Consider the following 14,528-nt stretch of genomic DNA (forward strand, 5'->3'; position numbering starts at 1 on the left):
TGATCGCGATATTGAACACCTTATTTTGACATTAATATCATTGTTTATACATTTCAAGCTTTATTCATGAAACACGGATTTACAAATTTTAGAACACGGATTACAACACGGAAAATGGATTTTAGAAAACGGTAAACTTCGGACTCTAACTTAGATGATACACACTTGTATTTGATATAATAATGATCCAACTGAGCTTGAAATATTTGTGCTAATTAATTAAGTTAGTCCATGTGTGATGAGAAGTGCACACATTTCCAAAATGAGAAATTGGACAAAATGTGCTTTTATTGGTTTACATTTGTTTATGATTATACAAATACCAATGTACTAAAAGTATTTCATCAAAATTGATCAAATTTGTCAATATTAGGTGAAATCAAAATGTTATTTGAACCACTATGTTATGTATCAATCAATTGGATCTGTTGTTGATTTGTGATAGAGGGTACAGGTACAGGCTCAGACTCATAATCAGCTTACTCCTTTATGTATGAAATCACCAAAACTAGTCTAATGTGAAAACTTTATTGAGGGATAGTAAGCATGATTCCATATGTGACACGATCTGGTCCATGGGAGCCAAAGGAGGCATTTTTGAAAATTGAGTTACTGTAATTATTACATTATGCATATAATGGGCTATCATTTACTGAAAACAAGAAAGGTCTAGCATACTTGGCTCTAAAGTTACGACGTTTTTTTTGATGTCTATTTTATTGTTTTTTACTCCATATTTTTACCTTTATCTCAGTTCCAAATTTGCCGCCTTTGGCCCCCGTGGACCAGATCGTGTCACATATAATCCCTCAATTAAGTCTTACCTTAGTCTAACTCTGCATGTCTTACATGAAGGAAACAGCCATAATTTGATGGTGGTGGTGCTATCATGTTGTGCCTTTAGACAATGCCAAGGATTCTTGAGTACTAATATACTATAGGATAAGCCACTCGTTTGCACAAATGGGGTCAGTCACACACTCAATGCGCGTTCATGAATGTGATGGGTTGTGCTGTGTAGGAGTGTATCACCTGTTGAAGAGATGATGCATATTTACGTCATCGTTTAAAAAAAAAATTAAATTGTGAAAACCGACGAACATTTGGTTGTTTTTTTCCATTACTATCATATTGTGAAAAACCAAGTAGCTGAGAAGTTAATATGCTAGGAAAATATTATCTGCGATAACCCCACATTGACTTTGGCTAAATCAGCTGGATTTTTGCAGGAAAGAGTACGTAAAATAGCACTCGACATCCGCCATCTTGGATAAATTTGGTGTACTGAAAATGCCCAGCAACTGTCAATCAAATACGAACTTGTCAATTGAATATGGGATAAGTCTGTTCCACTGTGGCAGAAGTACGCACAACGTTGTTGTGCGAAAGTGCGTAAATTTTAGGCTAATATGCCTGAGCGTTACCAGGGCATTACTATGTGTACTAAAAAAGCCTAGCAACTGTCACTCAAACCGCCGATGTGTCAATTAAACTGCCGTAAAGTGACTTTTTATACAGGGTTTGAATACGAGTGTCACGGCCCTGCAATGCTCTTCAAGGCTCTTGACCTACATTGTCTCTCTCCACTGTATAAATGGGTACTGGCATAATGCTGGTACTTGTTGTGCGGGAGGAGTGGCGAGCCCCCCCCAACAAGTTAATTCAGAGGAGTCTGACTCAAACTCCAAGGAAAAAGGGATGTGCACTTTGCCACGTGAAAATTGCTCCAGACTGACTTTACGCTTACTTACTTGATATTATTGATAATTGAGATTTTAACCAAATTGAACAATTTATTTCTGTTTTCAATTCAGTCTGCAAGCTACTGTCATACCACACTAAAGCGCCAACTTGAATCAAGTCAGTATGAGCCTATAGACTGGTCCCTAAATTGTGCCACACTGTCACAGTACTACATAACACAGGATAACTTCACACAGGCTAGACATTGTCTGGGTAAGTCCCATATAATTAGAATAAAGATAACTTCACACAGGCTAGACATTGTCTGGGTAAGTCACCCCTAATTAAGCTCAAGTATGACATACTTATTGACTGGTCCCTAAATTGTGCCACATTGTCACAGTACTACATCACACAGGATAGCTTCACACAGGCTAGACAATGTCTGGGTAAGTCACCCTAATTAAGCTCAAGTATGACATACTTATTGACTGGTCCCTAAATTGTGCAGCCTTGTCACAGTACTACAACACACAGGCTAAACATTGTCTGGGTAAGTCACATATGTGATGCAATCAAGCTATATCAGTCTGAAGTAGGCTCAGGTCAATTTTAGGGTTCTTGAATTTTCATTTTCAGCATATTCAAAGCTCCACATTAGTGAAACCCCCATGTCAATACGACCTTTGGTTACCAAGTTACAACAATTTGAACACTGGTACATTAAAAAGAAAGAAACAGAGAAAGTACTTTATTAAATTGAGTCATTTTTAGCACACCTAAAATACATGTAAATACATAGTCAACTTAGCAACGACACCTTTGATTAAGATATGGCTCAAAATTTGGCATAACAAAATGCTTAATCCGAGCTTATTTCACAAATTCTGACAATTATTGAAGTTGGATGGGGGTCAAAAAAGTCACTTTTTTAACATTTTTCCTTCGGAATTTCATCAACAAATATTTTCATGTGAAAGAAGAATGTTTTTCCCTTCTATTTTTGCAAAAACATCAATTTTGATTTTTCCACCTCAACACACATTATTTGGCCCGCACTCTAAAAAACTAGGATTGCCGAAGTTCACTGATTTTGCTTGATCGCATCACATATAATTAAGCCCATGTCTGACATACATATTGACTGGTCCCTAAATTGTGCCACATTGTCACAGTACTACATCACACAAGATAACTTCACACAGGCAAGACATTGCTTGGATAAGTCACACATAATTAGCCCATGTATAGACTGGTCCCCAAACTTTGGCAAAAGACAGTGACATTGTTTTAACCTCTTTGTGTGTTACAACCATACTTGAAGGTCCACCTGCCCGTGAGAACAGGGTGGGTTTATTTATTTATTTTATTTTTGGTCCATCCTGTACATTGTTGTTCACATCGCTTTTACAACCATTCTTCTTCTTCATAATACAGCAAGTGCAAGTCGTATTTTCTCTGAAGCCAATGCTGAGGAGGCTCACAATGATGATGATGACAAGAGTGATAATTGGACAACTGTTACTACCGCTGAGCATCTGCAGCATCGTAAAGCTGATATTGCAAGGTGTTGGGCTAAGTATGGTTTGGCATTGTTGCAGTATTCAAAGGATAAAAAGAAGAACCTGGAGTACAAGGTAATCATTCTAAAGGACTATTCCAGTTGAAATCCATGACCTTAATATTCCACACAGGGATTTCAAATTTCAAATAAGGTTACCTCTATTTGAAATATGTAACCGCTGTATCGAAAAAATAATGTAATGTTATGGGTATGGATTTCAACTGGAATAGTCCAATGCCCCATTGACACCAGGGCCTAAGTGGTTATTTTCATATGGTTTTATTTTCATGAATTTTATTACTCCATCTTCAACCATGTTTGATGTATAAATACTACACTTGCTTGCTATTGGAGAATTTTAGAGATTTTAGATCATGGATCTGCAACTGGGGGCACATGCAGCACTGTGCACTTGAAATGGCCCACAGAGGCTAGTTCATGTGTAAGGGGGAAAAAGAAGTTTTTGTACCTTGAATACAGACCTAAAAACACATCTAAAAATCCCAAAAGGTCAGTTGTAGGTATGATTAATCAATAAATCATGTCCAAAGAGAGTCATCCTAGCCATATAAAAAGGCTAAAATCCATAAGTTCAGGGAAAGCACCCCTGGATCTCCACCAGAGGCCATAAAGCAAGCCCATGTGGACTCCACCCATTAGTAAATCCCTTGCACTGTCATGGATATAGTGCACTTAATAATAATAATAATAATAATGGAGGGTTCTTAGTAGGCACACAATCTTCAAAAGAACTCAAGGCGCACAAACAAAAAAGACAAACAAGTTACATATGTGAATCCGGAAAAGCATGAAGAAAAAGATGCGTTTTAAGCTGCTTTTTTAATTGAGTAAGCGAATGTATGTTACGGAGGCTCTTTGGAAGCGAATTCCTACAGCCGAGCAGCGAAATGAAAGGAGCTCTCACCAGCCGATTTAAGATTAACACAGGGAGATTTCATTAATCTTTCAGTAGAAGATCAAAGTGATTGAGCTGGTTTGTACGTGCAGAGCGTAGCAGACAGATAAGTTGGTAATGTATCTTCAAAGTACCGAAAAGCAAGAACAGCTAACTTATACTGAATCCGAAATTCTAAAGGCAGCCAGTGAAGCTCATATATGACGGGGGTGATATGCTCATACTTCCTTTTCTTCATGATTAAACGGGCAGCGCAATTTTGTATTCTTTGAATTTAGATCTCTCTACATTTTAAAGTGACAATTTGAAGGATTTAGTTTGGGACCTTTGCTTTAGACTGCATACTTTTTCTCATTGACCTGATTTGTTTAATGTGTATTTTTGTTTCTAGGAGCATCAGCAGAAGGACAGAACAATGAAGGAGAGGATGGTCAAGATGTGGGCAAATTAACAGAGAGATTCAGCTCACTAGAATTGACTTCACTTGAGAATGCTATCACAGATAAAGTCATCACTTCTTTTGAGCAGGTAATGTGAATCAAGTATTTATAAATTGATTGAGTTCTCATTTCTTGTATCATAATCCTTGGCAGTAAAAATAATTGATATGGCTATAGATGTCTTGGCCATTATTTGTTTACTTGCACCAAATCAGCAGCTTTAAATTCAAAAGCACATCCGCACAGACAGAATTGACTGCTGTAGTCATCATCCAAATGCTGAACAGGTTTTGATGAGTAGCACCGTATAATAGATTATTTCAGTTTTTACTGCCTCTAACATATTAAATAATTACCACTGATCGTGTCAAGTTTTTAGATCCTTTGTTTGTTGAAATTCACGGCATCCAAGTTTTCTTGTTTGTTACCAATGCAGGGTCGTGAAGTATTCCTAGCAGCTCAGAGGTGGCTAAATGAAGCCAAAGAATACTATGTCCTGGATGGACATGTGTCTGACCATATAGAAATTACAAAGGTAAGTCATGTGATTGACAGAAGTCAAAAGTTTGAAGATGTTTTATACTTCTCAAAAAGCACTATTACAAATATTATACTGTTGCTATTTTTAATTCTCGAACAAAAGTGTACATGCCAAGTGTCACAGAGACTGCCTTTTGAGGAGAGCAAGAGCAATCGCTCTCTACTGCTCTCCTTAAATCTGATATAGGAGAGTGATTTTTAGCTCTCCTTAGTTGATCATTCTCTCCTTAAATCTCTAAACAGCTCTCCTTGAAGGTCCCAGAAGAGCTATTTAGTGCTCTCCTTCAAATTCCAAAAGACAATCCCTGGTGTCATTGTCAAATGCATGTGCATACATTGCACAAACTCTGAGCAACCTACGTGTAATTTTTTTACATTACTATCTTTTGACGCATGCGTGAATTTACGCAACCGCATGAGGTGGGATAAAAACAAGATAATTTTTTTTTTAATTCTAAAAAATTAGTGCTGTATTTTCTGGAGTCAGGGAAAGCTCCATGATATTAATGTATGTTTAACCTAACCCCTTGAAACTTCCTTTCCTTTCCCTTAACAGGATCATAGTCAACTCTACAAGCTGCTAGCTTATTTTTCATAACCATTTATCAAAAATAACACAAGATATTAAAATTACGAGCTAACTCTTAGCCTATATAAAATGTATTGAATGCTTAAACTTGTGTCAAGTCTTAGAATTTTGTGACTACAATTGTAAGAAAAAAACAAGCAAAATTTCATGTTTTTGGCCCATTTTTCCTCATAGCATAAAAATATAAAAATTTGACTTTTATGGCCAGCTAGAACTAGCTAAAAGTTTAGGATTCAGCTACGTTTCATTTGGCAAACATGATAATAATTTTTTTATTCCGTATTTTCCTGAAATCAGGAACAGTTATGTTGTAATAACCTAATCTTCCTTTCCTTTCCCATAACAGGACCATAGTCAACTCTACAAACTGCTATCTTATTTTGAAACGGACTTGACTCGTAGATGTCAAATGCACAAACGCAGGGTGGATATGCTACAAGCAGAACTCACTGAATTAAATCCTCAACATTTCCTACTTGTGTGTAGACAGTTACAGTATGAGATTGCTGAGACTTACAGGTAGGATAATAAATGATAATCAATAAATAAATTTTTGATTTATATAGTGTATTTTTCCAAGTTTTGAAGGATTCAAAGCGCTGTAATTTCGCTGCCATGGTGAATCAATACAATCAGATCGCATCAACTAGGCCAGTTGCAGCCGAATCAGGCGCAGACCTATCCGCACTTAGATTGTAAAATCCACCAATTGTCTATCAGCTCCCCAAATTCCATTGGGTAAAGGAAGTTTTTGATAACCAAAGAACTAAAAGCAGGAGGAAACCGGAGATCCCGGAAAAACCTGTGAGAGCGAGCATGGAATCGGGATAAACTAAATGCACTTACAGTCCTTGGGCACGGCCTGGGCTTGAACCTGGGACCTCAGTGGTACAAGTCATTTCCAAATTTGGAAATGGTTCCTGTTCAGGCAAAATAGCACCTTGACAGCACCACTGGTGACTAGTCCACTTTAACTTGTAGAAGGGCTTGCTGCTAGTAATAGTTTGCATTTGTATTTTCTCTGTTACAGTGAGATGATGGATCTAAAGATGCAGATTGCTGATAACACAGGTGCAGATCCAACTCCCCATGCAGCCAAGAAGATCAACCAGTTGTAAGTATCCACTTACGTATTGTTTGTTATAAACGATCCCCTTCTAATAAACGCCCCCTCTAAATGCAAACATTTCCAGGCTATATCGTGTGAGTAAGCTTAAAACTGGCATCAGTCAGTCAGTCTTGTCAGGGATGATCGCTAAATTGCATGGACAAAACCTATTATGACTCAAACTGCCATCCATTTCATTGCCTCATTATGGTAGAATTTCAACAGATTCTTGCTTGATGATGCACTTACGGGTGTAATTTTGATGTATTTACCACGAAAATGATATTTTCCATTGGCGTCGCCGTAATACTATATTAGTATAGCCGTAAATCCCTCCTTTCTACAGGAGCACCATCAGGAAATTTAACCCGATTTATAAGTTTTTTTCACTGACAATTCACCATCAATAAACGGGCCCTCTTTTGGAAAAATGCAACGCCCTGGGGCATTTATTACAAACAATACAGTATATCTGTTGTCACCGAGGTATAGGTGTGTTAGTGTCATAGACCAGTAGACAGAACCGAGTGACTGAAAGATAGAGCAGGATATTTCAATGAATTTATGGATAATAGCTGGGCAGTCTGTGACACTATAGATGGGTTGACCTATGATGCCAATCAGGATGCTTCTGTTGTTCCACACAAGGCATAATAATACAGCAGTGTCTATGGCAAACCCTGTGTGGCCAACCACATAAAAACTTTTCAAAACCCATCTTGCAAAACGTTTGTTGTTTCTATTTGTGATGATATGTAGCTCATGTAAGCAAGTTTGATAACATTTTTGGTATTATTTATTTTTAAGCCTAAGTTAAAATGTTGACAAAAGGATCTTTTGCCCTGCAGTTTTTTACAAATCTCAGACCAACAGAGGGTGTATCAAATGTAAATGCATGTAAAATCAGCTATTTATATTTGAAAATATCTAATTCTCGATGACAGGATGTACCTTCTGTGTCAGCCTACATACTTTTTGTGGAATAATGCAATCACCCGACCTACATGTCCGAACATTGACCATGCCTAGCGACGATCATTTTCGAAAACCTGATTGGCCAATTCTCAAAAGCTGTGTTTGTGCCATAAGCGTGTGGTCTTTGTGAAGTACACTCGATGCAAATATCTGTGCGTAACCAAGTTGGCTCTCATGATTGAGAATTAGATAATTTACCTGTAGCAGACATCATATTCAGGTCACTTCCTCCACCTTTCATGCAGATCATGTTTATATTCACTATGATATGAAATCTAAAATGAACACTGAAATGAATTGGGGGTTCATTCATATAATTTCATGACTAAACGCTTGTTTAAGCCCGGTTCTCGACCAATCATGCGCACTGTTACATAGCTTGTATGTATGAATACTGTAAAAACCACTGCAATGATCACTGAAACACCACTGAAAATTTGATCTTTTCAATGAAATTATGAGTTTCAGTGTGATTGGTGTTCATGATCATACCACTAATCACACTGAAACTTGCTAACCGCATTTGAATGATCACATTTTTAGTAGTTTTTCAGTGATCATTTCAGAGATTATTACAGTGTTACTCATTTCAGTGTTAGATTTCAGTGATTTTTTTAGTGATTTTATTTCATAGTGATTTAGATTCTAAATATTGCTAGGCTTCAATGTATGGTACAAGGTACAAAATGTACACATGAGAAATTGGACTACCACTTTGAAATCGTGCATGCTTACTATACTAGGAATTTTAATTGAATGAACACAGCTTTCAACAGCTGTACTTGATCCAACTGGGCGTATTTCAAACTACAACGCAAACGTACGACCTTGGATAGGAGTGTGTTGGCATGGTTGGATTCACTTCCGTGTTACTCACGCACAGTCGCACACGCTGGCGTACATCGTGCAGTGTACAAATAAAATCGTCACACTATGTCAGGCTGCATTCATTCAATTGAAATTTCCACTATAGTTCCTGATTCTTATTAGTTGGGGAGTACAAGGTATGGGTTACGCGAAGGGTTTAAGCTTGACACCAACAAAAGGTGCATTTTGGTATTCAGGGAAATATAACCATGAGGCAGTGTAATTTTCTCATAGATGTCTCAACTACACTTATTGAATAAGAAACTAATTTTTGCTGAAATTAACATGAAATGAGAAAATCAATAGGTTTAACAGATGGGAACATTTGTTCTGCACATTTTGATACCTCACTTAATTTCATATTATTTGAGCAAGATGTGGCATTTTATATGATAAAAGTTAAGATGACAAATTGAGCCAATCACTACTCCAAAATGCTTTCCCACCTCATTTTAAATGGATGGACTGCGGCGTGATGGTTCTCCTGGCCGGCAGGTCAGTGCCACATTGTGCTTGTCCATCTCACCTTCTGGTTGAACAATCTACAATGTACATTTGTTCCATTCCATGAAAATGAAATTGCTGAATAACAACATTAACCCTAACCCGCCAGGAGCTTTTTGGTGATGTGAAGGGAAAGAAGGAAGGAATAAAGAGAGAAAACAAAGAAAGAAGTTGTTTGCTCTGGGTGGGATTCGAACCCAAGACCCCTTGCATGCCAAGCACGGGGTCGGCGACACTTTGCGACATCGGGTCTTGGGCTTGCCAGCGAGCCGTGCCTATATATCACTTAGGGCGATTGCGCCATCACACCATGTGGGATGCATGCACGAACAGCGATATATCAAGTAGTTTGTAGTACTCAGGCGCAGTTAGGGTTAATTGAGCCTATATTGAGTTTCGATAGTTGTCACCTAACCCTAACCCACCAGGGGCTTTTTGGCAACAGGAAGGGAAAGAAGGAAGGAATACAGAGAGACCCCTCGCATGCCAAGCACGGGTCGACAACACTTTGCCACGGGTTTTGGGCTTCGCTGGCCAAAACCGCGCTTCATACACCAATCCGAGAAGCGCTTACTGTATTTGGCCCTCTATTGACGGCAACACAGATGTACCAGAGCGGAGATTTAATTCGTAATTCAATACTCATGATTGTGTATTGAATATCACTGTTGTGTACAATTCCCGGTACAATTCCGTATAGCACACATTAAATAATGGATGGAACCCCGACCTCGACACCGCAGTTTTACATCGGGACACCGCAGTAATGGCGGAGTCGGATAGGTGTATATATCACTTAGGGTGATTGGATGCATGCACAAACAGTGCATATATCAAGTAGTATTTTGTAGTTAGGCGTGTTAGGGTTAAGGTATAATGATGACTAATAGATTATAACATCAGTTAACTCATTTTATGTTTGTATTATTGTTTCCACAGAATAAAACAAAGTCTATCATATTATCAGCTATTTTTTAGGTAAGTTAACTTCAGTTATGAATCGTCTGACTCATTTATATTTGAAAAAGAACTGTAAGAGAAATGACTACCAAAGAATGGGCTATACCAGTTGAAATCCATATACACACCCTATGGAAGACATGACCTTAATCTTCCACTTAGGGCGTGTGAATTTAAGGGGGCACACAGGATCACTCAAAGTAGGAAATTTCAAACATTATTTAGGGTAAGTTGTTATGGCGGACCGAAAAAAAATGGCATGGAAAATCAATTTTAGCGCTTTTCTCAAAAAGTGCTCATTTTTGCAGAAATCTGTTGTGCTAGTTGGATTCCTTGTGTCATTTCCTTTCTGAAAATGTATACTTTTATGTACTTATATTATCATCATTACTTTTAAATATACAATACAAAACAATGTCTAAAATTTGCCACTTTGAGTGATCCTAGCTGTGTGCCACCTTAAAGGCTTAATGTGCGATTTCCTTCAAATTTTAAATTTGTCATTATATAGTCAAAATGCTGAAATAATACTAGTAATAATTATCGGGAATGGTTTCTGTTAATTTTGAGCTGAAATAACGAGGTAAAGTGAAAGAAACACTGCTTGTTATTTTGGCCGTTTAACACGCAGTTCTATGGAGGACATAAAAAGTCATAATTCTTTGAATTATGACTTTATGTCTAACTTTGCTCTGTTTACCTACAAACACAAGAAATTTGGCTGATTCCATTTAGGTGCAAGTTGTGACATGTGTAAACATTACAAATATGCCAAAAAATCAGGTTTAAAAAACATTAACCAAATTCATATTATAAGATCGTACATTATAACTTTAAATGGGGTTGCCATTCAGGTAACACTGTTTGAAGTTCCCACTCCTTGTGTGGGAGATTAAGGTCTTGTTTTCCATGGACTTCAACTGAAATAGGCCAATTCTATATTTAGATCACTCACTCTTCATCAGACTGTAGACCTTATCGAATAGTATATCACAGAAAACTATCCACAAGCATGTAGCCAGCAGGTATTGTGGGTGCAATACACCCCCAACAAAAAGTCCAAATATTAAGGGTTATTTTTTTAAATTTACCCTTCAGGTCCAAATTGGAAAAATAATTCACAAAGGGACCGTTTTTCATGCTAAGCTGTTCAAAGTAGCTTTAAAAAGTCATATTGTAGGGGGTTTTAAAAGTCCACTTTTTTCTTTTCAGAAAAAGTCCACATTTTGGAAATTCCACACCACTAAACAATTTTGAGTCAGAACAGGGACTATGAAATGTGCACCATTTGCAGTATATATGTGTGTGTAGGGGGGTTGTTTGCTGTGTGGGGTATGTATGTGTGTGCTAAAACATTAACCCTGACCTTTTGATAATTTCTCCCACATGCCTTGATGAATTTATGGGACTTAGATGCAATGACCCTTGGCTACATGGACATGAGTGATGTCAACAGATGTGAGGTCAAAGGTCATCTAGGGGTCATTTGAGGTCATTTACAAATATGTTCAAAAAGCTTCACCATGTACAGAAGTTGATGAATATTATGATATGGAATGTGTGGTATTGAGTCTGGGGTCAAATGTTATCTAGGGGTCAAGTGAGGTCAATTTTGATTTGGGGCACCAAAGGTAAATATTTTGTTCTTTTTCCCATATGCTTTGGTGGATTTCAACAGGACTTGGACACAACAAACCTTGGGTACAATTGCATGTGAGATGTCTGATCTCATAATTCAACAGGGACACATTTTAGAAAATGTAACGCCATGTTTTTTGCAGTGGCAGATTCGAATCTCACATGTTGACCTGATCCTGCGGCAATTTGTCTGTACGCTTGTGACACAACTGTGTAAATGCACTGATTTGAATCTGCCACTGTGAAATGCAACATGGCATTACTCTCAACTTGAGACAAGACAGACCATAACCTACTTGTTTCTTTGGATTGTAACATTTTTTGAGATACACTTTGTGTATGCCAAAACCCATTGCATGGGTGGCATGGGCTCAAATACAAGGACATAATCGGCCAAGCTCACAACTTAATCTGTATATGCTAGAATCAGTGGCATATCAATAGCCATCATGGGTACAAAAACCACAATTTGCTGTAAGAATCTAAATAAAAGTCCATATTTCATATGTGACATGATCTGGTCCATGGGGGCCAAAGGCAGCAAATTTGAAATTGAGATAAAGGCAAAAATATGGAGTCAAAAAACAAAAAAATACATAAGAAAAGAGACATCACGAAACGAATGCTAGACCTTTGGTGTTTTCAGTAAATGATAGCCTAATGTTTGTATAAGGTAATAGTTATAGTAACTCAATTGTCAAAAATGCCTCCTTTGGCCCCCATGGATCAGATCGTGTCACATATATGATAATAGCCAGAAATGGCTTTTAATTCATTTTTTGCATACACTCAATAGATATTATATATTTAAGAACTGGTATAAAAGTACAACATTATTATGAAATAAGTTATATCATTACCATACTAATCTGGGCATAGCACCAAACTTGGTTAACATCATGTTTATATTTACAGAAAGAAAATCCAGAATAGATGAAGATGCAAGTAATAGTAATACTAATACAAACTGTTATAGCATTTAAGAAACAAACCAAAATGTTGATGAGGTCCTATAAACGAGGGTCAAAATATCTTTCGAGTTGGAATTTTCAACATTTCAGGCCGTTGAGGGGGGACGGCCTCCTAATGAAAGCACATTCGTGTATAGGATGTTGTCGAACTGTTGGTTTGTTCCCTTGCATAAAACACAATCAAAAAACACTTTCCCATTTTTACAGAGCATACTCTCTCAGTGTTAAAAACCACATCCTGAAGAGCCATACCAGGGATAAGTACCCTGAAGTAAAAGATTACACTCCTGAAAGAGTGCAAAATAGATAGTTCACAAGAATGGAACATCATACCTGACCCCTCATGCCTCACCAAAATAACTGTCTGTTGTAGTCTTTTATTTACCGTAACCACTCGGGTATAAGCCCACCCCCCTAGATGGGCAATTTCACTTCAAAAAAGGGGGTGAGCTTATAACCGGGGAGGGGCTAGTAGTTGAATTTAAAAATAAGAAAAATCTTCTCCATTTGTATATGCCCAATATATGAGTAATTTCTATCATCTTTGTCAATTTTTTTAAAATTTTAAGTATGGAATGTTAATTTTTAACTGATATTTTTTAAATATTTGTTCTTGAAAATGAGAAAGAAAAGCATTGATATGAAAGAACTAAGCCAAAATGACTACTGGGCTTATACCCGAGTGCACCCTTGTTCCCCGGATGGTTTGAAAAACAGGGGGTGGGCTTATAGCCGAAGGTGGGCTTATACCCGAGTGGTTACGGAAATGATTTGTTTGTCTTTAAGTGCACACATGCATCACTTCTCAGTTTGTATCAAGATAAGATTTATTCCTTAAATGTATATTATTTCATTTTATTATATCATAATATTATTTGTAAAGATTTTCTTTGTCTAAATGCGTACTTTCTTCATACAAATGCATAACCACTATTGCGATTACACATGAAAACAGTAGATCTACACATTAGCATAATAACCATACAATTATTAATTTTATAACAAGAAACAAATAAGAAAGAAAGAGAGACAATTTGAAAGACAAAGAAAGAAAGTCAGTAAGAAATTCAAGAACCGTGAAATCTAGTATAATTATAATTATCAACATGAATTTTATATATGCATCATGATTTTCTAAAAAATAAAACTTTGAATACATTTTAACCCATCATTATTGTATACAAACTGTATGTTAGAAACCAAGCTGAATACCAAGAATCCTTAAAGTTACATAAAGCACCCAATTTGGCAAGATTCATCTCAGCCAATGTTTTTATATCACTTCTTTTATCGTTGTATAATGTACATATGAAGAGCTTATTTCCAAACCTTGTTAAGTTCACAACCATAAGTTTCTCATTTACTTGTGTGATACAATCACAATTACTTTGACAAGTTTGACATTAGCAACAATATTCGGGTACCAAAGGACTCACACAGTATTGTTACTGTGCATCCATCCAATGTTTGCTTTGTAATGGTGCATCCAACAAATTATAATACCTATAGCATCACAACCCATAACAATACCGCACAGATAAATCAGAAACATATGTTTGTGGACGGTTTGGAAATATGCTCTTCATATATTGCTGTCATATCACACTTTCCATTTTAAGACTTTTGCAAAATACTGGGGTTTTTTAAAGGTAAGGTAAAGGAGACGATCCTGTATAAACAGTGATCGGAGTGCCCATCTCTCTTTCATTGGCGATTGGGCCAGACTCCTCCATGTAATGTTGCTATAGGGGATCGCTACACACTCCTCTACAG

General features: G+C 37.1%; 1 protein-coding gene across 1 annotated transcript in view; it reads left to right on the top strand.

Moving 5' to 3' along the window:
* LOC140172006 (KIF-binding protein-like) overlaps positions 1-14,528 on the top strand; it is a 52,137-nt gene that overhangs the window by 20,729 nt on the left and 16,880 nt on the right. The window contains 7 exon segments of the mRNA XM_072195354.1: positions 1,815-1,956; positions 3,121-3,345; positions 4,555-4,691; positions 5,040-5,138; positions 6,079-6,251; positions 6,763-6,846; positions 10,126-10,161. Of these exon segments, the coding sequence (XP_072051455.1) occupies positions 1,815-1,956; positions 3,121-3,345; positions 4,555-4,691; positions 5,040-5,138; positions 6,079-6,251; positions 6,763-6,846; positions 10,126-10,161 (896 nt within the window).

Source organism: Amphiura filiformis, chromosome 15 (genome assembly GCF_039555335.1).
Source record: "Amphiura filiformis chromosome 15, Afil_fr2py, whole genome shotgun sequence".
NCBI lineage: Eukaryota > Metazoa > Echinodermata > Ophiuroidea > Amphilepidida > Amphiuridae > Amphiura > Amphiura filiformis.